This window comes from Arachis stenosperma, chromosome 1 (assembly GCF_014773155.1).
Source record: "Arachis stenosperma cultivar V10309 chromosome 1, arast.V10309.gnm1.PFL2, whole genome shotgun sequence".
Lineage (NCBI taxonomy): Eukaryota > Viridiplantae > Streptophyta > Magnoliopsida > Fabales > Fabaceae > Arachis > Arachis stenosperma.
Genome location: NC_080377.1, coordinates 53,378,525 through 53,403,957, shown reverse-complemented (window position 1 = coordinate 53,403,957; position 25,433 = coordinate 53,378,525). Strand labels below are relative to the sequence as shown.

General features: G+C 39.5%; 1 protein-coding gene across 1 annotated transcript; it reads right to left on the bottom strand.

Moving 5' to 3' along the window:
* Positions 1 to 609: 609 nt before the first annotated feature.
* LOC130979751 (uncharacterized) lies at positions 610 to 1,539 on the bottom strand. Its single transcript, XM_057903289.1, has one exon. The coding sequence runs from the start codon at positions 1,537 to 1,539 to the stop codon at positions 610 to 612; it is 930 nt and encodes a 309-aa protein (XP_057759272.1).
* Positions 1,540 to 25,433: the final 23,894 nt, after the last annotated feature.

Sequence of the window (25,433 nt, the reverse complement as noted above, 5' to 3'; positions counted from 1 at the left end):
GGCTGCGCAGGCTAGTGTGCGTAGGCACAGGTGGGTGCGTACGCACAAGATGCAAAATTTGGTGATTGTGTGCATACGCACAGGGGTGTGCGCACGCACAATACCCTGTTTTGCCAAAAAAATTTCTTCAAATTCTAAGGTACTAAGCCTTAACTCAACAAAAGTTCAACCCCAAACATCCAAAAATTCATACATTCATTATCTATATGCAAATTAACCTATCTATGCTCAAAAATTAAACTAATCCTAAGTGAACCAACATAACAAAAATGCAATTAAGTCAAAATATAAACAAAGAGAGAAGGGTTAGAACAATGTTACCATAGTAGGGTGTCTCCCACCTAGCACTTTAGTTTAACGTCCTTAAGTTGGACGTGCATGAATTCAATGATCAACATTTGGAACCTTTCTGAGGAGGAAAATCTCCAACTCCTTGGCATGCTTGGATTGTGTGTGCTCCCATGATATAGGCTCCTTGGCAACCTTTTCTTCTTCATGTCCCACATTAGCCTCAACTACTCGCTCTTCAATTAGATCACAACCAAAGATAGAATATGCTTTATGGGTTGGTTTCTTGGCTCCCTCCAAGGTGAACTTCACTACTTTTCCTTAGGCTTCAAATGAATAAGACCCTAAAAATGCATCTAACTTGAACCGGGATGTCTTCAAAAATGGCCTCCCAAGGAGGATAGAAGATGGCTTGTCCGAATCAATCAGAAGGGTCTTCAAAATGTGAAAATCTACCAAAAATAGCAACTCTTGAATATTTACCAAGACATTCTCCGTAATTCCCACAACCGACACAATACTTTTGTCCGCCAACACAAATCTTGATCTGGACCGCTTCATTGCTGACAAGTTCAACTTTTCATAGATAGGGAGGGACATGATGCTCACACAAGCTTCCAAATCACACATGCAATCCATGAACTTCATCCCACCAATCACACAAGTTACTAGGCAAGGACCAGGATCACTACACTTCACCGAAACAAGAGAAGAGATAGAGTCATTTACCGGATTCTTACCTAGCTCACCAATTTTCTCCTTGTGAGTGCAAACATCCTTTAAAAATTTAGCGTACTTTGCAACTTGTTGGATAGCTTGAAAAAGAGGGACGGTAACTTTCACATCCTTGAAGATTTCCACCACATTGGGGTCAAAGTCTTCATGCTTCTTAGCTTTTTTAGCTACCGACGAAAAAGGAATTAGTGTGGGCTCCTCAAGGGAATTTTTCCTTTTGGGCTCCTTGACCTTCAATATATCTTCCTCTTCTCTTGTAATATCCTCCTTCTCACCTCTTTCTACCTCTATTTCCTCTTTTATTTCTTTATTATGGGTTTCCTTGCTCACACTTGTAGGCTTAAGACCAACTTCATCTAATTTGGTACCACTCCTTTGGATAATAGCATTAATGCTTTCCTTGGGATTTGGTTGAGGTTGAGAAGGTAGGCCACTAGAGGTGGAAGCTTGGTGGGTGTTGTGATTGTTTGAAAGAGAAAGAGTCAAACAGGATAAGGCTTCAGCAATGGTTACCATGTAAGTTTCCTGCTTGTTATGGAACTCCTGTTGCTCTTGCATGAAAGCTTGAAGATTGCCCTCTTCATGGGATGATGGTAAATGTTAGGTTGCTCTATGTATAGTGGCTGAAAAGATGGATAAGAATAAGTTGGTGGTTGGAAGAATAGAGGGGCTTGAGAGCTTAGTGGTTGTGGCTCATGTAGAGGGTAGGGGGTATAAACATGTGGTGGCGAAGGATTATAATGATAGTGAGTCACACTATGTATGGGAGGTTGGTAGGCATTATTATTATAGGGCTCATGTGGAGGTCCTTGTTGCGAAGAATTGCATGCTTGTGACTCCCCCTTAGATTGGCTTCCCATATCATGATGTGACCCAATGTTGGTATTGTTATTCCCTACAACATGATAACAACCAAACTCCAAGTCAAAGGGTGATAGCTCATAGTGAAAAGGGAAAATAAAATGCAAAGGTATTAACAAGGGTAATGAATAAATCAAAAGAAGTCCTAACTTTCGCTACTTACCAAAACTATCTAGATAAAGGTGTTAACTACCAATTAATGTCAAGTAACAAACAAAAATCAAGTATTCACACTATTCACATATTCATAACAACTAAAATTATAGCACTCATTGCGCTTAGTTCCCCGACAGCGGCGCCAAAAACTTGGTATGTGCTGGATCGTTAGTTAGGAAATCTCTCCCTCAAAAGGGAAGAAATGGGATTTAGCGTTGCATGTATAGTCTCAATCGATAAGGCGACTCACAACCAAAGTTTAATTTAGAGAAGTCATAATTTGAAACCAATTTAATCCGGGAGTAGAATCCCGGGTCGTCTTCCCAAGAAACTAGTGACCACAAGTGCATTTTGGTTGCAAGATCAAGGGGATTCTTAATAATGAAATAACAATTAAAGCAATAAAAGAACAATCAAAATTACAACTAATGAACCAATAAACAAATTAAAGAACTATCTATGTAATATGAACAAGTAAAGTTTTGGATTGATTGGAGTGTATGGTTCAAAACATAAATGAAACCTTAGCTTGGGATGAGCTAGGGAATCCTTTCCTTGTCATAACCACAACTATGGCAATTATGATGGATTCATCTTACTTAGTTAACCTTTAACATCGAAGAGTAAGTCAAGTGAGCATAGTTGTTCTTAATCCACAAATCCTAAATAACTTACTAATTACCTTAGTAAAAAGCTAGTGTTAGTGGAAATAAGAATAATTAACAATCCATGAATTATCACTAAATGTTGGACATTACAACTCTAGTATCCCATATGCTCATTTTCCCCAAGCCATGGAGTGGAAAATTATCTCATGATCAAAATTGACATTTCCACAAACATTTGGTAGGCATAATCATAAAACATGACAAAATTGGGAAAATAATAAAAACTATGAACCACAAATGATCAAAATCAAAACTAGTAACTCAAACAAACATATAATAACAAAAAATTCATCAAGTTCATCAACTAGAATTTAAAGATGCAAATATATGTATATATTAATAAAATGTCTTTAAATATAAGAAAGTGTAACTCAAGTGTAGTAATTAAAGAAAAAATTAAGAAATACTTACAATGGAGGCAAGCTAGAATCCAAGATCAAAATGAAAATAGCACTTTGCAATATAAACCCTAATAAAACCCTAAGAAAGTTGAGAGAAAAAAACTAAGAGAAAACTAAAACCTAAAACCTCCTAAAACTATCTAATACTACTACTAATGATATGGTATGTTTCCCCAAGTGTTGCCCCCTCCATATGAGCTCTAGGCCATCAGGATTGGGCCTCCAAAGCCTCCAATTCGCGAGCTACGTGACTTTTCAATGAAGTCACGCGCTGGTACTTGTGCGTATGCACAAGAGGTTGTGCGTACGTGATGAATCCATATTTTACGATAATTTTTTGTTAGAATTGAGAGGATTTTATCACATAAACCTACAATTATTCCATTAAATAGCATGCTTTTGAGCTTTTCTCCTAATTATGCTTGATTATGAAAACATACTCTTTTGTGCCTAATTTAACCTATTTTATTCCATTGACTTTAATTCTTTACCTTGATACTATTTGTGAGTGATTTCAGATGTATAAAGTAGGAATAGCTTGGTGAGAATGGAAGAGGAGTATGCAAGGAGGAGAAAGCATGAAGAAACAAAGGAGAAGAGCAAAGCGATGTGTGCGTGCGCACAGCCTTTTGTACCTACTGGTCGGCGAAATTGTGAACTATACTTATTCACAACTCTCATAATCCCTGGTAATGGCTCCAAAAACTTGGTGCGCTCAATACCATGGCATTACACAACTTCGCACAACTAACCAGCAAGTGCACTGGGTCGTCCAAGTAATAAAACCTTACGTGAGTAAGGGTCGATCCCACGGAGATTGTTAGTATTGAAGCAAGCTATGATCATCTTGTAAATCTTAGTCAGGCAAACTCAGATGTATATGGTGATGAACGAAAATAACATAGAAGATAAAGATAGTGATACTTATGTATATCATTGGTGTATGAGCTTCAGACAAGTGTATGAAGATGCCTTCCCTTCCGTCTCTCTGCTTTCCTACAGCCTTCATCCAATCCTTTCTTACTCCTTTCCATGGCAAGCTCGTATAGGGTCTCACTGTTGTCAGCAGCTACCTCCCATCCTCTCAGTGAAAGCGATTGCATATGTCCTGTCACGGCATAGCGGAATTCAGCTGTCGGTTCTCGGTCAGGCCGGAATAATATCCATCGATACTTTTGCATCTGTCACCAGACGCCCCGCCTGCTAGGAGTTTGAAGCACGTCACAGTCATTCAATCATTGAATCCTACTCAGAATACCACAGACAAGGTTTAGACCTTCCGGATTCTCTTGAATGCCGCCATCAGGTCCTGCCTATACCACGAAGATTCCGAAGAATCCAAGAGATATTCACTAAGCCTCAGATGCTTGTAGAACAAGAATGGTTGTCAGTCACCTTATTCATGGGTGAGAATGGTGATGGGCGTCAATCATCACCTTCATCAAGTTGAAGAACAAGTGATATCTTGGACAAAGAACAAGCGGAATTGAATGGAAGAACAATAGTAATTGCATTAATACTCGAGGTACAGCAGAGCTCCACACCTTAATCTATGGTGTGTAGAAACTCCACCGTTGAAAATACATAAGAACAAGGTCTAGGCATGGCCGAATGGCCAGCCTCCCAATGAGGGTTCAATCATCAAAACATGATCAAAAGATAGATGAAAATACAATAGTAAAAGGTCCTATATATAGAAAACTAGTAGTCTAGGGTGTACATAGATGAGTAAATGACATAAAAATCCACTTCCGGGCCCACTTGGTGTGTGCTTGGGCTGAGCAATGAAGGAATTTCGTGTAGAGACGTTTTCTGGAGTTAAACGCCAGCTTTTAATCCAGTTTGGGCGTTTAACTCCCAATTAGGTGCCAGTTCCGGCGTTTAACGCTGGGATTTCTGTAGGTGACTTTGAACGCCGGTTTGGGCCATCAAATCTTGGGCAAAGTATGGACTATTATATATTTCTGGAAAGCCCAGGATGTCTACTTTCCAACGCCGTTGAGAGCGCGCCAATTGGGCTTCTGTAGCTCCAGAAAATCCACTTCGAGTGCAGGGAGGTCAGAATCCAACAGCATCTGCAGTCCTTTTCAGTCTCTGAATCAGATTTTTGCTCAGGTCCCTCAATTTCAGCCAGAAAATACCTGAAATCACAGAAAAACACACAAACTCATAGTAAAGTCCAGAAAAGTGAATTTTAACTAAAAACTAATAAAAATATAATAAAAACTCAACTAAAACTACTAAAACATACTAAAAACAATGCCAAAAAGCATACAAATTATCCGCTCATCACAACACCAAACTTAAATTGTTGCTTGTCCCCAAGCAACTGAAAATCAAATAAGATAAAAAAGAAGAGAATATACTATAGACTCCAAATTATCAATGAAACTAAGCTCCAAATTAGATGAGCGGGACTAGTAGCTTTTTGCCTCCGAACAGTTTTGGCATCTCACTTTATCCTTTGAAATTCAGAATGATTGGCTTCTTTAGGAACTCAGAATCCAGATAATGTTATTGATTCTCTTAGTTAAGTATGATGATTCTTGAACACAGCTATTTTGTGAGTCTTGGCCGTGGCCCAAAGCACTCTGTCTTCCAGTATTACCACCGGATACATACATGCCACAGACACATAATTGGGTGAACCTTTTCAGATTGTGACTCAGCTTTGCTAAAGTCCCCAATTAGAGGTGTCCAGGGTTCTTAAGCACACTCTTTTTGCCTTGGATCACAACTTTATTTCTTTCTTTTCTTTTTCTTTCTCCTTTTTTTTCGTTTTTCTGCTTCTCTCTTTTTTTTTTTTTTTTTTTTTAAATTTGTATTCACTGCTTTTTCTTGCTTCAAGAATCATTTTAATGATTTTTCAGATCCTCAGTAACATGTCTCCTTTTTCATCATTCTTTCAAGAGCCAACAACTTTAACATTCATGAACCACAAATTCAAAAGACATATGCACTGTTCAAGCATACATTCAGAAAACAAAAAGTATTGTCACCACATCAAACTAATTAAGCTAGTTTTAAAGATGAATTTGAAATCCTGTACTTCTTGTTCTTTTGTGATAAAAACAGTTTTCATTTAAGAAAGGTGATGGATTCATATTCATAGCTTTAAGGCATAGACACTAAGACACTAATGATCATAAGACACAAACATGGATAAACATAAAGCATATTTTTCGAAAAACAGAAAAATAAAGAACAAGGAGATTAAAGAACGGGTCCACCTCAGTGATGGCGGCTTGTTCTTCCTCTTGAAGGTCTTATGGAGTGCTTGAGCTTCTCAATGTTTCTTCCTTGTCTTTGTTGCTCCTCTCTCATGATCCTTTGATCTTCTCCAATTTCATGGAGGAGGATGGCATGTTCTTGGTGCTCCACCCTTAGTTGTCCCATGTTAGAACTTAATTTTCCTAGGGAGGTGTTAATTTGCTCCCAGTAGTCTTGTGGAGGAAAGTGCATCCCTTGAGGTATCTCAGGGATCTCTTGATGAGAGGGGTCTCTTGTTTGCTCCATCTTCTTCTTAGTGATGGGCTTGAGGTCATGCCTTCTCAGTTGAACCGGCTTTGGATGCCATAAATGGTTATGGAAAAACAAAAAGCAATGCTTTTACCACACCAAACTTAAAAGGTTTGCTCGTCCTCGAGCAAAAGAAGAAAGAAGAGAGTAGAAGAAGAAGAAATGGAGGAGATGGATGTGAGTGGTGAAGAGGTATTGAGGTGATTGGTGAATGGGTGAAGAAGAAGAGAGGGTGGTGGGGTTGGTGGGGATCCTGTGGGGTCCACAGATCCTTAGGTGTCAAGGAAAAGTCATCCCTGCACCAAATAGCATCAAAATCCACGTTTTGAGCCATTTCTGGCGTTAAACGCCGGGCTGGTGCCCATTCCTGGCGTTTAACGCCAGGTTCTTGCCCTTTCCTGGCGTTTAACGCCAGTCTGGTGCCCCTTTCTGGCGTTAAACGCCCAGAATGGTGCCAGACTGGGCGTTAAACGCCCAACTGCTAGCCTCACTGGCGTTTAAACGCCAGTGAGTTCTTCCTCCAGGGTGTGCTGTTTTTTCTTCCTGTTTTTCATTCTGTTTTTGCTTTTTCAATGGATTTTGTGACTTCTCATGATCATCAACCTACAAAAAACATAAAATAACAAAAGAAAATAGTTAATTATAAAACATTGGGTTGCCTCCCAACAAGCGCTTCTTTAATGTCATTAGCTTGACAGAGGACTCTCATGGAGCCTCATAAATGATCAGAGCAATGTTGGAACCTCCCAACACCAAACTTAGAGTTTGAATGTGGGGGTTCAACACCAAACTTAGAGTTTGGTTGTGGCCTCCCAACACCAAACTTAGAGTTTGACTGTGGGGGCTCTGTTTGTCTCTGATTTGAGGGAAGCTCTTCAAGCTTCCTCTCCATGGTGATAGAGGGATGTCCTTGGGCCTTAAACACAAAGGATTCTTCATTCACTTGAATGATCAATTCTCCTCTATCAACATCAATCACAGCCTTTGCTGTGGCTAGGAAGGGTCTGCCAAGGATGATGGATTCTTCCATGCACTTCCCAGGATCTTGTCTCTTTTGAGGCAATTTCTGCCTAGACAAGTCATCCAGTTCCTTGGTGAGCAAGGGAGGTTCATCTTCCCAAGTCTCATTTCCAAATAACTAGTCATTTAGTTTCATGATTGCTCCAAAGTATTTAGCAACTTGCTCTTCAGTGACATACTCATCCTCTTCAGAGGAAGAATACTCACCAGAGCTCATGAGTGGCAGAAGTAAGTCCAATGGAATCTCTATGGTCTCATTTTGAGCCTCAGATTCCCATTGTTCCTCATTGAGGAACTCAGAGGAGATTGGTACAGGCCCACTGAGGTCTTCCTCAGTGGCGTCCTCCTCCTCTCTTTCCTCTCCATATTCGGCCATGTCTATGGCTTTGCACTCTCCTTTTGGATTTTCTTCTGTATTACTTGGGAGAGTACTAGGAGGGAGTTCAGTAATTTTCTTGCTCAGCTGACCAACTTGTCCTTCCAAATTTCTGATGGAGGACCTTGTTTCATTCATGAAACTTTGAGTGGTCTTTATTAGATCAGAGACCATTGTTGCTAAGTCAGAAGTATTCTGCTTAGAACTCTCTGTCTGTTGCTGAGAAGATGATGGAAAAGGCTTGCCATTGCTAAACCTGTTTCTTCCACCATTATTATTATTGAAACCTTGTTGAGGTCTCTCTTGATTCTTCCATGAGAAATTTGGGTGATTTCTCCATGAAGAATTATAGGTGTTTCCATATGGTTCTCCTAGGTAATTCATCTCTTCCATTGAAGGGTTCTCAGGATCATAAGCTTCTTCCTCAGATGAAGCTTCCTTAGTACTGCCATGTGCATTTTGCATTCCAGACAGACTCTGAGAAATTAGATTGACTTGTTGAGTCAATATCTTGTTCTGAGCCAATATGGCATTCAGAGTGTCAATCTCAAGAACTCTTTTCTTCTGACTTGTCCCATTGTTCACAGGATTACTTTCAGAAGTGTACATGAATTGGTTATTTGCAACCATTTCAATGAGCTCTTGAGCCTCTGTAGGCGTCTTCTTCAGATGAAGAGATCCTCCAGCAGAGCTATCCAAAGACATCTTGGATAGTTCAGAGAGACCATCATAGAAAATACCTATGATGCTCCATTCAGAAAGCATGTCTGAGGGACATTTTCTGATTAGTTGTTTGTATCTTTCCCAAGCTTCATAGAGGGATTCTCCATCCTTCTGTCTGAAGGTTTGGACTTCCACTCTAAGCTTACTCAATTTTTGAGGTGGAAAGAACTTTGCCAAGAAGGCATTGACTAGCTTTTCCCAAGAGTCCAGGCTTTCTTTAGGTTGAGAGTCCAACCATATTCTAGCTCTGTCTCTTACAGCAAAAGGGAATAGCATCAGTCTATAGACCTCAGGGTCAACCCCATTAGTCTTGACTGTGTCACAGATTTGCAAGAACTCAGCTAAAAACTGATGAGGATCTTCCATTGGAAGTCCATGGAACTTGCAATTCTGTTGCATTAGAGAAACTAATTGAGGCTTAAGCTCAAAGTTGTTTGCTCTAATGGCAGGGATAGAGATGCTTCTCCCATAGAAGTTGGGGGTAGGTGCAGTAAAGTCACCCAGCACCTTCCTTGCATTGTTTGCATTGTTGTTGTTTTCGGCTGCCATGTGTTCTTCTTCTTTGAAGAATTCGGTCAGGTCCTCTAAAGAGAGTTGTGTTTTGGCTTCTCTTAGCTTTCTCTTCAAGGTCCTTTCAGGTTCAGGGTCAGCTTTAACAAGAATGCCTTTGTCTTTGTTCCTGCTCATATGAAAGAGAAGAGAACAAGAAAATATGGAATCCTCTATGTCACAGTATAGAGATTCCTTGAGGTGTCAGAGGAAAAGAAAATGGAAGACAGAGGTAGAAAATTCGAACTTATCAAAGAAGATGGAGTTCGAATTTTGCATTAAGGGATAGTGTTAGTCCAAAAATAGAAGGATGTGAGAAGAAGGGAAGTAATTTTCGAAAATTAAGTGAAAGATTTTGAAAATGTTTTTGAAAAACATTACTTAATTTTCGAAAATGAAAGTGGGAAAGAAATAAAATGATTTTTGAAAAAGATTTTGAAATTAGAACTCAAAAAGATTTGATTGAAAATTATTTTGAAAAAGATGTGGTTAAGAAGATATGATTGGTTTTAAAAAGATGTAATTGAAAAGATATGATTTGAAAACAATTTGAAAAGATATGATTTTAAAAATTAATGACTTGCCTAACAAGAAAAGATATGATTCAAGCATAAAACCTTCCTTAACAGAAAAGGCAAAAAATGTTCAATCAAATCATTAATTGTTAGTAAGTATCTTTGAAAAAGGAAAGAAATTGATTTTGAAAACATTTGATTGAAAAGATATGATTTGAAAAAGATTTGATTTTGAAAAACTTGAAAAAAATTGATTTGAAAACAAAATCTTCCCCCTAGCACCATCCTGGCGTTAAACGCCCAGAATGGTATACATTCTGGCGTTTAACGCCCAAAATGCTACCTCTTTGGGCGTTAAACGCCCAACCAGGTACCCTCGCTGGCGTTTAAACGCCAGTCTGCCTTCTTCACTGGGCATTTTTGAATGCTCAGCTTTTTCTGTATAATTCCTCTGCAGTATGTTCTGAATCTTCAATTCTCTGTATTATTGACTTGAAAAGACACAAATTAAAAATATTTTTGGATTTTTAATAATAAGGAATAATCAAAATGCAAATAAAATCAAATAACAATGCATGCAAGACACCAAACTTAGCAGTTTGTATACTACTGACACTAACAAAATGAGAATGCATATGAGAAACAACAAAACACTCAAGTCAATAAAATTCAAAGATCAAAACAAGGAGATCATCAAGAACACTTGAAGATCAAATGAGGACACATGCATGAATGCATTAAGCACAGAAACATGCAATTGACACTAAACTTAAGATGAGACTCTATACTCAAACAAGAAATATTTTTGGTTTTTATGATTTTGTAATTTTTTTTTTGGCTTTTTCGAAAATTAAGTGAAAGGGAAAATAAAGGTATCAAAATTCTTAGTGAGAATTCCAGGAATCATGCAATGTTAGTCTAAAGCTTTAGTCTAAAGGAATTAGACATAGCTAGCTAAGCTTCAGCAAGACATTGCATTCAAGAGCTAAATTGATGATGATCAATCAGCTTTGGTGATGATAAGAACATCACCTTGAAACACTAGAATTCATTCTTAAGAACTCTGAAGAAAAATAATACCTAATCTAAGCAACAAGATGAACCGTCAGTTGTCCATACACAAGAACAATCCCCGGCAACGGCGCCAAAAACTTGGTGTTGTTGCCGGATCAGAAATTTGGCACTGATGTTACCGGACCAAAAACTTGCTCAAAACATGAACAATCCCCGGCAACGGCGCCAAAAACTTGGTCGGCGAAATTGTGAACTATACTTATTCACAACTCTCATAATCCCTGGTAATGGCTCCAAAAACTTGGTGCGCTCAATACCATGGCATTACACAACTTCGCACAACTAACCAGCAAGTGCACTGGGTCGTCCAAGTAATAAAACCTTACGTGAGTAAGGGTCGATCCCACGGAGATTGTTAGTATTGAAGCAAGCTATGATCATCTTGTAAATCTTAGTCAGGCAAACTCAGATGTATATGGTGATGAACGAAAATAACATAGAAGATAAAGATAGTGATACTTATGTATATCATTGGTGTATGAGCTTCAGACAAGTGTATGAAGATGCCTTCCCTTCCGTCTCTCTGCTTTCCTACAGCCTTCATCCAATCCTTTCTTACTCCTTTCCATGGCAAGCTCGTATAGGGTCTCACTGTTGTCAGCAGCTACCTCCCATCCTCTCAGTGAAAGCGATTGCATATGTCCTGTCACGGCATAGCGGAATTCAGCTGTCGGTTCTCGGTCAGGCCGGAATAATATCCATCGATACTTTTGCATCTGTCACCAGACGCCCCGCCTGCTAGGAGTTTGAAGCACGTCACAGTCATTCAATCATTGAATCCTACTCAGAATACCACAGACAAGGTTTAGACCTTCCGGATTCTCTTGAATGCCGCCATCAGGTCCTGCCTATACCACGAAGATTCCGAAGAATCCAAGAGATATTCACTAAGCCTCAGATGCTTGTAGAACAAGAATGGTTGTCAGTCACCTTATTCATGGGTGAGAATGGTGATGGGCGTCAATCATCACCTTCATCAAGTTGAAGAACAAGTGATATCTTGGACAAAGAACAAGCGGAATTGAATGGAAGAACAATAGTAATTGCATTAATACTCGAGGTACAGCAGAGCTCCACACCTTAATCTATGGTGTGTAGAAACTCCACCGTTGAAAATACATAAGAACAAGGTCTAGGCATGGCCGAATGGCCAGCCTCCCAATGAGGGTTCAATCATCAAAACATGATCAAAAGATAGATGAAAATACAATAGTAAAAGGTCCTATATATAGAAAACTAGTAGTCTAGGGTGTACATAGATGAGTAAATGACATAAAAATCCACTTCCGGGCCCACTTGGTGTGTGCTTGGGCTGAGCAATGAAGGAATTTCGTGTAGAGACGTTTTCTGGAGTTAAACGCCAGCTTTTAATCCAGTTTGGGCGTTTAACTCCCAATTAGGTGCCAGTTCCGGCGTTTAACGCTGGGATTTCTGTAGGTGACTTTGAACGCCGGTTTGGGCCATCAAATCTTGGGCAAAGTATGGACTATTATATATTGCTGGAAAGCCCAGGATGTCTACTTTCCAACGCCGTTGAGAGCGCGCCAATTGGGCTTCTGTAGCTCCAGAAAATCCACTTCGAGTGCAGGGAGGTCAGAATCCAACAGCATCTGCAGTCCTTTTCAGTCTCTGAATCAGATTTTTGCTCAGGTCCCTCAATTTCAGCCAGAAAATACCTGAAATCACAGAAAAACACACAAACTCATAGTAAAGTCCAGAAAAGTGAATTTTAACTAAAAACTAATAAAAATATAATAAAAACTCAACTAAAACTACTAAAAACATACTAAAAACAATGCCAAAAAGCATACAAATTATCCGCTCATCACCTACGCACATGTAGCAAATCAAGGCCAAGTATGCGAGCGCACAGCATCTAGCGCATCGCACAGTCATCCAAAGTATAGCGAAGTGTGCATGCGCACAACTCCTTGTGCGTACGCACAACCTGATATTTTGGCCAAGTGTGCGTGCACACAAATCTGTGCGTACGCACAGGTACCTACGCATGCCTTCATTAAAAATGCACGTGACTCGCATTTTGAGGGGCTTGGAGGCCCAATTCCAATGCTAACAGCTCATAATGCAAGGGGCAAACATTGGAGAAGGATAGCATATCATTAAGGTAGTTTTAGAATAGTAGTATAAGGCTTTAGGTTTAGTTTTCTCTTTACACTATTAGGGTTTATATTAGGATTTTACATTTCAAGTGCCATTTCCATTTTTTATCTTGGATTTTGCTAGCCTCCATTGTAAGTATTTCTTAATTACTACTCTTTATAGTTACAATTTTAATACTCTTTCTTGTAGTTAAAGTTATAGTGTTAATTGATGAGCAGATAATTTATACGCTTTTTGGCATTGTTTTTAAGTAGTTTTTAGTAAGTTCAAGCTACTTTTAGGGATGTTTTCATTAGTTTTTATGTTAAATTCACATTTCTGGACTTTACTATGAGTTTGTGTATTTTTCTGTGATTTCAGGTAAATTCTGGCTGAAATTGAGGGATTTGAGCAAAACTCTGAAAAAGGCTGACAAAAGGACTGCTGATGCTGTTGGATTCTGACCTCCCTGCACTCAAAATGGATTTTCTGGAGCTACAGAACTCCAATTGGCGCGCTCTCAACGGCGTTGGAAAGTAGACTTCCAGGGCTTTCCAGAAATATATAATAGTTCATACTTTATTCGGAAATTGACGACGTAACTTGGCGTTGAACGCCAAGTTCATGCTGCTGTCTGGAGTTAAACGCCAGAAAAACGTCATGATCCGGAGTTGAACGCCCAAAACACGTCATAACTCGGAGTTCAACTCCAAGAGAAGCCTCAGCTCGTGGATTGATCAAGCTCAGCCCAAACATACACCAAGTGGGCCCCGGAAGTGGATTTATGCATCAATTACTTACTCATGTAAACCCTAGGAGCTAGTTTATTATAAATAGAACATTTAACTAATGTATTTGACATCTTGGGACGCATAGTTCTCAGATCATGGGGGCTGGCCATTCGGCCATGCCTGAACCTTTTACTTATGTATTTTCAACGGTGGAGTTTCTGCACACCATAGATTAAGGGTGTGGAGCTCTGCTGTACCTCAAGTATTAATGCAGTTCTATTTTCTTTTATTCAATTCTCTTTTATTCTTATTCCAAGATATTCATTCGCACCTAAGAACATGATGAATGTGATGATTAGATAACCCTCATTATCATTCTCACTTATGAACGCGCGTGATTGACAACCACTTCCGTTCTACATGCAACAGAGCTTGAATGTGTATCTCTTAGATTCCCCAACAGAATCTTCGTGGTATAAGCTAGATAGATGGCGGCATTTATGAGGATCCGGAAAGTCTCACCTTGTCTGTGGTATTCCGAGTAGGATCCTGGGAATCCGGAAAGTCTCACCTTGTCTGTGGTATTCCGAGTAGCATTCCGGTAATGAATGACTGTGACGTGCTTCAAACTCGCAAGTGCTGGGCGTTAGTGACAGACGCAAAAGAATCAAGGGATTCTATTCCAGTAGGAGCGGGAACCAACCAGTGATTAGCCGTGCTGTGACAGAGTGCGTGAGCGTAGTTTTCACTGCGAGGATGGGATGTAGCCATCAACCATGGGTGATGCCTCCAGACGATTAGCCATGCGAGTGACAGCCGCAGAGGACCATTTTCCCAAGAGGATTGAAAGTAGCCACCGCTGATGGTGAACCCCTATACACAGCTTGCCATGGAAAGGAGTAAGAAGGATTGAGTAGAAGCAGTGGGAAAGCAGGCGTCCTTGAGCCATGCAGCATCTCCATATGCTTATCTGAAATTCCCACCAATGAATCTGCATAAGTATTCTATCCCTTTTATTATTTCCTTTTATTATTAATTTTCGAAACCATAAATCAATATTTAATCTGCCTGACTGAGATTTACAAGGTGACCATAGCTTGCTTCATACCAACAATCTCTGTGGGATCGACCCTTACTCACGTAAGGTTTATTACTTGGACGACCCAGTACACTTGCTGGTTAGTTGAACGGAGTTGTGGATTCAACCAGTGCCATAATAATGATGCCTCTCAAAATAGTTAGAACATTGATCACAAATGATCCATGGTTCCCTCGTGCCAATTTCTTAAATTCCATAATTTTACAAGGAGTGCAACTTAAAGAATAAGGATCACAATTTCGTCCACCATTAATATATATACTTTTTGCAATTTTGATCTCTTGTTGATGATTTTGTTGATTGATGATTATTACATGCTTGGTTGAGTTGCTATTGTTGCTTTTGACTAATTGTTGCTCATAGTTTCAAGCATTTTCTCAATTTTCTTATATTTAGTGTTTATACCCACTAAGTGTTTGTGGAAATGTCAATTTTGATTATGGGTTAAATTTCCACATCTTGGCTTGGGGAAAATGAGCATATGGGTTCTTAGAGTTGGAATGTCCAATATTTAGTGATAATTCTTGGATTGTTAATTGTTCTGTTTCCACTAACGCTAACTTGTTGCTAGGGCAATTAGCAAATGAGTTAGGATTTGTGGATTAAGAACAACTATGCTCACTTAACCTACTCTCCGATGTAAGGGTTAACAAAGTGAGATTAATCCATTACAATTGTCATAGTTGTGGTTCCTACAAGGAAAGGACCTCCTAGCTCATCCCAAGCCAAGATTTCATTTATGCTTTGAATGACGCACACACATACATACATCAATCACTTTTATATCTTACTTGTTCATATTATATAGTTAGTTCTTTAATTCCTTTATTAGTTCATTACTTGCAATTTTGAGTGTTCTTTTATTCCTCTAATTGTTTATCTCTTCATTGAAAGTCTCGTTTGCCTTCACAAGTGAAATTGCGCACTCATTGATAACTAGTCCTTGGGAGACGACCTGGGAATTAAAACTCCCAGAATTATATTGGTTTTGAATTGTGACAATATGTCCTTCTAAACTTTGATTGAGTGTTGTTTGTTGGTTGGGAACTATACTATCAACGAGATTCTATTTGTGTGAAATTCCTAACCAACGAGAATGCTCTTTCAGTACGCACAAGAGGTTGTGCACACACACACTTCGAAATGCTTTTCTCCTTTGTTTCTTCATGTTTCCTCTCACTTGCATGCTCCTCTTCCATTATAATCAAGCTATTCCTACCTATTACACCTGAAATCACTTATAAAAAAAATCAAGGTATCGAATGGAATGTAAATGGAATAAAATTGATTAATTTAAGCATAAAAGAGCATGTTTTCACAATTAGACACAATTTAGGAAGAAAACACAAAAGCATGCTATTTAAGGGAATAAATGTGGGTTTACATGATGAAATCCACTCAATTTCAACAAAAATTTATCATCAAATGTGGACTTATCAGAGCTTATCAATCAACTTCATGATCGGTTATGGCTAGTTAGATTGTCGCCCGCTAGAGAGGATGCAATTATATGGAAATTTGACAGAACAGGTATTTTTTCTACTAATTCATTTGTGCAAGTGTTGCAGAAAGAGACTCTCTCGGAGGACAACACAAGCTACAGCTTCACTAGTACCAAGAGTTGAACTATTTGTATGCTTTGTCTTAGTAGGTGGTGCACGAAATTGTGTATGCCAATATTAATGGACTATTTCTCACAGCTTTGCACAACTAACCAGCAAGTGCACTGGGTCGTCCAAGTAATACCTTACGTGAGTAAGGGTCGAATCCCACGGAGATTGTTGGCTTGAAGCAAGCTATGGTTATCTTATTAATCTTAGTCAGGATACCAATAGGATTCTTTAGCCTCGATTGTAAAAGATAAATAAAAGGGTGTAAAAGGAGTAATTGTTACGCAGTAATGGAGAATATGTTGGAGTTTTGGAGATGCTTTGTTTTCTGAATTCCTGCAACATAATGCTTTCTCACTTTCATAAATGCAAGGTTCCTTCCATGGCAAGCTGTATGTAGGGCATCACCGTTGTCAATGGCTACTTCCCATCCTCTCAGTGAAAATGGTCCAAATGCTCTGTCAGAGCACGGCTAATCATCTGTTGGTTCTCGATCATGTCGGAATAGGATCCATTGATCCTTTTGCGTCTGTCACTACGCCCAACAATCGTGAGTTTGAAGCTCGTCACAGCCATTCAATCCTTGAATCCTACTCGGAATACCACAGACAAGGTTTAGACTTTCCGGATTCTCATGAATGCCGCCATCAATTCTAGCTTATACCACGAAGATTCTGATTAAGGAATCTAAGAGATACTCATTCAATCTAATGTAGAACGAAGGTGGTTGTCAGGCACACGTTCATGGATTGAGGAAGGTGATGAGTGTCACAGATCATCACCTTCTTCATAGTGAAGCGCGAATAAACATCTTAGATAGGAACAAGCATGTTTGAATGGAAAACAGAAATAATTGCATTAATTCATCGAGACGTTGCAGAGCTCCTCACTCCCAACAATGGAGTTTAGAGACTCATGCCGTCAAAGAGTATAAAATTCAGATCTAAAAGTGTCATGAGATACAAAATAAATCCCTAAAAGTTGTTTAAATACTAAACTAGTAACCTAGGTTTACAGAAAATGAGTAAACTAAGATGGATAGTGCAAAAATCCACTTCTGGGACCCACTTGGTGTGTGCTGGGGCTGAGACTTAAGCTTCCCACGTGCCTGGGCTGTTTCTGGAGTTGAACGCCAGCTTGTAACCTGTTTCTGGCGTTGAACTCCAACTTGCAACCTGTTTTTGGCGCTGAACGCCAGACTGCAACATGGAACTGATGTTGAACGCCAGTTTACGTCATCTATCTTCACACAAATTATGAACTATTATATATTGCTGAAAAGCCCTGGATGTCTACTTTCCAACCCAATTGAGAGCGCGCCAATCGGACTCCTGTAGCTCCAAAAAATCCATTCCGAGTATAGGGAAGTCAGAATCATACAGCATCAGCAGTCCTTTTTCAGCCTAAATCAAACTTTTGCTCAGCTCCCTTAATTTCAGCCAGAAAATACCTAAAATTATAGAAAAACACACAAACTCATAGTAAAGTCCAGAAATATGAATTTTGCCTAAAAACTAATAAAATTATACTAAAAACTAACTAAAACATACTAAAATCTACATGAAATTACCCCCAAAAAGCGTATAAAATATCCGCTCATCAGTAGGCAGTGTTAACACTAAAGAGCAAGGTTCTGAGAACCAGACCGATCATCAAACCGCTCTAGTTACTGATTCATTGGTTTATTGGTCTAATCGGTTCAACCGATGGTTCAACCAAAAAAACCGTTTTAGAATAAAATAATAAATAAATTATAAATATGCAAGTATTAAGTTGAGGGTATAGGGTAGTATGAAGTTTTTCCAATGGAGTGGTGAATTACTTTTTTAGGATTTCTTTTTTTATAGTAAATACAAAATTGTCAAATGAAAGCATGATACCAAGCAAGTACAATTCCTCATCAGTACACAAAATGTTAAAAGAAATATCTCACAAGAATAGGAAGAATATCAAATGAATTATCATAAATCCAACTGAAAAAAATAAACATAGTACTTGGATAAACAAATTTGATAACATTATTAATAACAAATTTGGCAGTGGACTAGTGCTAGAAAGGCTTCACCAAATGAAGGAGCATGCAGGCTTTAAGAGACAATAGCCTTGGATTTGTGTAGCAGCATTTTGGATGAGTTGCTTTGAAGACCATTTGGCAAAACTAAGCTTTCTTGGTGACACTAAGTGCTCAAAACAAACAGAAACAGTTTCTCAAGATACATAAATAAGTGCGCATCCTCTAAAAATAATCATCTGAATTGGTACAAGGCAGGAAAAAATGACCATAAGTCTCTTTACCCAAGTCAAAATAAACAACTATATCTGAACTCAATAATCAGCCTTCAGCACCAAACACTACAAAACATTAACCAATAATCACACTAAACCTGCAACCACCAATTACAAAACAGCAACTATAAAACAGCAACAGACATTGTACATTATAAAAAATAAATGAAATGCTGATTGAAACAGGGGAAAAAGAAATCCAAGGGTCACTTTCGCTCTCATCCAAGGCTGTGCTGGATTGGAAACAACCAAAAAACCTCAAGTAGCCTAGGGGTTTTTTGGGTTTGACAGCTCAAAATAAAAAACAAATTCACTAACCTTCCACCGACAGCAAGACGACGACGGCGACACGACGGCGCAGCAGCTGGAAGCCTTAAACACCGAAGTCACCGACGAAGACAGGATGACGTGCCGAGCTAGAAAGCCTAGAAGAGAAGGTCTGGCCGCATGGATTTGGGACAGGGGAAGGAGGAGGCCGTGGAGACACCGACAACCACAGACGGCGGCGGCAGTTCCATTGATGAAGCCGGATTTTAGGTTTTGCCGTTTGGGGAACCTTAGGGCTTGATTGTGTTGGTGTTGGCCTGGATTTATTTCCTTGGACCCTCCTATCCATTGATGCTCAAAGCCTTGGATCATTTTCACCCTTGCCTTTTGGTTTAAAGGGCTATTGGCTTTTTCTACCTCTTTTGCTTTTTTTTTCGCAAGCTTGTTTTTCACTGCTTTTTCTTACTTCAAGAATCAATTTCATGATTTTTCAGATCATCAATAACATTTCTCTTGTTCATCATTCTTTCAGGAGCCAACAATTTTAACATTCATAAAATTCAATATAAAAAATATGCATTGTTCAGGCATTCATTCAGAAGACAAAAAGTATTGCCACCACATATAAATAATTAGAATTTTTCTTATTAAGAACTCGAAAGAATAAAAATATTGCCTTTTTATTCTAAAAATCTACTATTTTATTCATGTTTGATGATGATGAGAAAAATAAATTATAGCTTAATTGGAGATAAAATCAAAATAGAGATACTAATTACTACTACTAATATAACTTCTAAGGTAAATTCCTAATAAGAACAATTATCACAAAGTTAAGACTAAGATTAGAACTCAACAACCTTTAGTTTAGAAGATGATGGGTGCTCCTTCAACCTATGGGGTGTCTGGTCCTTCAAGAGACAGCTTTTGGCGCTTTAGCTTCTGTATCTCCAGATATTCGTCTTCTTTCAAATCGAATTTAACTTCCGGGATCACTAATTTCAGACCCATTATTTTGTGGTAATGGTCTGTACGTTTTTTTTTAAGAGCTTCTCTTGATTCCAAAGTGGTTTTAGAATATTCTCTTTCTTGCCTCTTGAAGTGGTTTGTTTTCCCTTAGGTGCCATGATCTTGATGAGTTTTAGCTCAGTGATCACGAAAAAACACACCAAACTTAGAGGTTTGCTTGTCCTCAAGCAAAAGAAAGGAAAGCAGATGGATAGAAGGAGAGCTAGTATCGAATGGTGGATGAGAGAAGGGAGGCCGAATGTGAATTTAAAGGGAGGGGGTGGGTTTTCGAAAATTCTCCTCCCCACAATCCTGGCGTTAAACGCCCAAACGCTGCATGTTTTGGGCATTTAACACCCATTTGTAGCCTCTCCTGGGTGTTCAACGCCCAGCTGTTGCTTCTAGCTGGCGTTGAACGCCAGGAACTCCTTTGTCACTGGGCGTTTTTTTTTAACCGCCAGGACGCTGAATAAATCTGGCGTTAAATGCCCAGAAGGTGCTTCTTTCTGGCGTTCAACGCCCAGAAGATACTTCTTTCTGGCGTTTAACGCCCAGATGGCTATCCTTACTAGCGTTGAACGCCCAGTAGATGCTTCTTTTGGGCGTTCAACGCCCAAAATAGCTCTTACTGGCTTTTTCGCACCAGTGAGCTTTCTTTTTGCTATTTTATCCTACGAATCCTTCTGTAACTTTGTGAACTCAAGCAATTGCTATTTTATCTTGAAGATAATTGACATAAACCTATAAAAATCAATTAATTAATAAATAAGCTTTGTAAATGGCTGGGTTGCCTCCCAGCAAGCGCTTCTTTATTGTCTTTAGCTGGACTATTACTAAGCTTTAATCAAGTCTCAGTTTTGAGCATTCTTGCTCAAAAATGCTTTCAAGATAATGTTTAACTCTCTATCTATTAACAATAAACTTTTTGTTAGAATCATTATCCTGAAGCTTCACATATCCATATGGTGCACACTTGTAATCACATATGGATCTCTCCACCGGGATTTCAATTTTTCGGGAAACAATCTGAGCCTAGAATTAAACAGCAGAACTTTCTGCCCTGGCTCAAAGACTCTGGATGACAACTTCTTATCATGCCATCTTTTTGCTTTTTCTTTGTAAATTTTTGCATTTTCAAAAGCATTGAGTCTTAATTCCTCTAGCCCATTTAACTGGAGCAATCGTTTTTCTCCAGCTAACTTGGCATCAAGGTTTAGGAATCTGGTTGCCCAATAGGCCTTATGTTCCAGTTCCACTGGCAAGTGACAGGCTTTTCCATACACAAGCTGGTATGGAGAAGTTCCTATAGTAGTCTTGAATACTATTCTGTATGCCTACAGAGCATCATCCAAGCTTCTTGCCCAATCCCTTCTATGGTTAATCACAGTCTGTTCCAGGATTCTTTTAAGTTCTCTATTAGAGACTTCAGCTTGCCCATTTGTCTGTGGATGATATGGAGTGGCCACCCTGTGGCTAACTCCATATCGAACCAAAGCGGAGTAAAGCTATTTATTGCAGAAATGAGTGCCCCCATCACTGATTAGTACTCTAGGGATACCAAATCTACTGAAGATGTGTTTCTGGAGAAATTTCAGTACTGTCTTAGTATTATTAGTGGGTGTTGCTATAGCTTCTACCCATTTGGACACATAATCCACTACCACCAGAATATAAGTGTTTGAGTATGATGGTGAGAATGGCCCCATGAAGTCAATACCCCATACATCAAACAACTCAATCTCCAAGATCCCTTGTTGAGGCATGGTATAACTGTGAGGCAGATTGCCAGATCTTTGGCAACTGTCATAATTAAGTACAAACACTCGGGAGTCTTTATAGAGAGTAGGCCAGTAGAAGCCATATTGGAGGACTCTTGTGGCTGTTCGCTCACTTCCAAAATGTCCTCTATACTGTGATCCATGACAGTGCCAGAGGATCTTCTGTGCTTCTTCTTTAGGCACACATCTACAGATTACTCCGTCTGCACATCTCTTGAAGAGATATGGTTCATCCCAAAGATAGTACTTTGCATCCGTAATCAATTTCTTTGTTTGCTGCCTACTTTACTCTTTGGGTATGAATCTTACTACCTTGTAGTTTGCAATGTCTGCAAACCATGGTACTTCCTGGATGGCAAAGAGTTGCTCATCCAGAAAGTTTTCAGAGATCTCAGTAAGAGGGAGGAACGCCCCTTCTACTGGTTCTATTCGGGACAGGTGATCTGTTACTTGGTTCTCTGTTCCTTTTCTGTCTCTTATTTCTATATCAAACTCTTGCAGAAGCAACACCCATCTGATGAGTCTGGGTTTTGAATCCTGCTTTGTGAGTAGATATTTAAGAGCAGCATGGTCAATGCACACAATCACTTTTGATCCTACTAAATAAGATCTAAACTTGTCAATTGCGTAAACCACTGCAAGTAACTCTTTTTCTATGGTTGTGTAGTTCTTCTGTGCATCATTTAAAACACGACTGGCATAGTAAATGACGTGCAGAAGCTTGTCATGACTTTGTCCCAACACTGCACCAATGGCATGGTCACTAGCATCACACATCAGTTCAAATGGTAATGTCCAGTCTGGTGCAGAGATGACTGGTGTTGTGACCAGTTTAGTTTTCAGGGTCTCAAACACCTGCAGACACTCCTTATCAAAGATAAATGGCATGTCAGCAGCTAGCAAATTACTCAGAGGTTTGGCGATTTTTGAAAAATCTTTTATAAATCTCCTATAGAATCCTGCATGACCCAGAAAGCTTCTGATTGCCTTAACATTGGCAGGTGGTGGTAATTTTTCAATTACCTTTACCTTAGCTTGATCCACCTCTATTCCCTTGTTCGAAATTTTGTGCCCAAGAACAATTCCTTCAGTCACCATAAAGTGACATTTTTTCCAGTTTAAAACCAGGTTAGTCTCTTGGCACCTCTTTAGAACAAGTGCTAGATGGTCAAGACAGGAGCTGAATGAGTCTCCAAATACTGAAAAGTCATCCATGAAGGCTTACAGAAATTTTTCCACCATATCAGAGAAAATAGAGAGCATGCACCTTTGAAAGGTTGCAGGTGCATTGCACAGACCAAATGGCATTCTTCTGTATGCAAATACTCCGGATGGACATGTGAATGTTGTTTTCTCTTGATCTTGGGGATCTACTACAATTTGATTATAACCTGAATATCCATCCAGGAAACAGTAGTATTCATGACCTGCTAGTCTTTCTAGCATCTGGTCTATGAATGGTAAAGGAAAATGATCCTTTCTGGTGGCTGTATTGAGCCTTCTATAATCAATACACATACGCCACCCTATAACTGTTCTTGTAGGAACCAGTTCATTTTTTTCATTATGGACCACTGTCATGCCACCTTTCTTAGGGACGACTTGGACAGCGCTTACCCAGCGGCTATCAGAAATAGGATAAATAATCCCAGCCTCTAGTAATTTAGTGACCTTCTTCTGCACCACCTCCTTCATGGCTGGATTCAGCCGCCGTTGTGGTTGAACCACTGGCTTAGCGTCACCCTCCAATAGGATCTTGTGCATGCATCTGGCTGGGCTAATGCCCTTAAGATCACTGATGGACCACCCCAGAGCTGTCTTGTGTGTCCTTAGCACTTGAATTAGTGCTTCCTCTTCCTGTGGCTCTAAGGTAGAGCTTATGATTACAGGAAAGGTATCACCTTCTCCCAGAAATGCATATTTCAGGATGGTGGTAATGGTTTGAGCTCGGGTTTGGGAGGTTTTCCTCTTCCTGAGGGATTTTCAGAGGTTCTATTGTTCTCTCTGGTTCCTCCAGATCAGGCTGAACATCTTTAAAGATATCCTCTAGCTCTGATTCGAGACTCTCAGCCATATTGATCTCTTTTACCAGAGAGTCAATAATATTAACGCTCATGCAGTCATTTTGGGTGTCTGGATGCTGCATGGCTTTGACAACATTCAACTTAAACTCGTCCTCATTGACTCTCAGGGTCACTTCCCCTTTTTGGACGTCAATGAAGGTTCGTCCAGTTGCTAGGAAGGGTCTTCCTAGAATGAGAGTTGCACTCTTGTGCTCCTCCATTTCCAGTACCACAAAGTCAGTGGGAAAGGCAAATGGCCCAACCTTGACAATCATGTCTCAATTACGCCTGATGGGTATTTAATGGAGCCATCAGCAAGTTGGAGACATATCCGGGTTGGTTTAACTTCATCAGTCAACCCAAGCTTTTTGATAGTAGCTACAGGTATTAGGTTAATACTTGCCCCAAGATCACATAGAGCTTGCTTGGTACAAGTACCTTCTAATGTGCATGGTATCATAAAGCTTCTAGGATCTTTAAGCTTCTCAGGTAAGCTTTTCAGAATGACTACACTGCATTCTTTAGTAAGGTAAACTTTCTCAGTTTCCTTCCAATCCTTCTTATGACTTAAGATCTCTTTCATGAACTTAGCATAAGAGGGTATTTGCTCAAGTGCCTCTGCAAATGAAATCTTTATTTCAAGAGTCCTGAGGTAGTCTGCAAAGCGGGCAAATTGCTTATCCTGTTCCGCTTGGCGGAGTTTCTAAGGATAAGGCATTTTGACTTTGTATTCCTCAACCTTAGTTGCTGTAGGTTTATTGCCTATAGATGTGGGTTGAGAAGCCTTTTTAGAGGGGTTGCTATCAGCACTTGTATGTGTCTGATCTCCCACTAGCGTTTGAGTGCCAGGGGTGGAAGCTGGAGTGGCGTTAGACGCCAACTCCTTACCTATTTCTGGCGTCTGAATGCCAGAACTGTGCTTCCTTTGGGCATTCAACGCCAATTCCTTGCTTGTTTCTGGCGTTGAACGCCAGGACTGAGCATGGTTTGGGCGTTCAATGCCAGCTTTCCACCCATTTTCTGGCGTTTGAGCGCCAGAATTATTTCTCTCTGGGCTCTTACTGTCCTCAGATGGATTTCGGGTAGTTTGCTCATTTCTTGTCTTCCTTCTACCTTGAAGTGAGGTATTTAATATTTTTCTACTTCTTAATTGAACTGCTTGGCACTCTTCTGTTATTTGTTTTGGTAATTGCTGTTCTGTTTGCTTCAACTGTACTTTCATATTCATATTAGCCCTTCTTGTTTCTTGTAGTATCTCCTTGAATTCGGCTAGCTATTTTGTTAGAAAATTCAGTTGCTGATTAAATTCAGTAACTTGTTCTGTAGGACTAAGTTCAGTAGTTACTGTTTTAGCCTCTTCGTTGATGGAAGGTTCATTGCTTAGGTATAGATGCTTATTTCTGGCAACTGTATCAATAAGTTCTTGAGCTTCTTCTATTGTCTTTCTCATGTGTATAGATCCACCAGCTGAGTGGTCTAGAGAAATCTGAGCTCTCTCTGTAAGTCCATAATAGAAGATGTCTAATTGCACCCACTCTGAAAACATTTTAGATGGGCATTTTCTTAGCATCTCTCTATATCTCTCCCAGGCATCATAAAGTGAGGA

Coding starts and splice junctions, on each gene's coding strand:
- LOC130979751 (XM_057903289.1), bottom strand. CDS start 1,539: ATGGTAACCATTGCTGAAGCCTTATCCTGTTTGACTCTTTCTCTTTCA.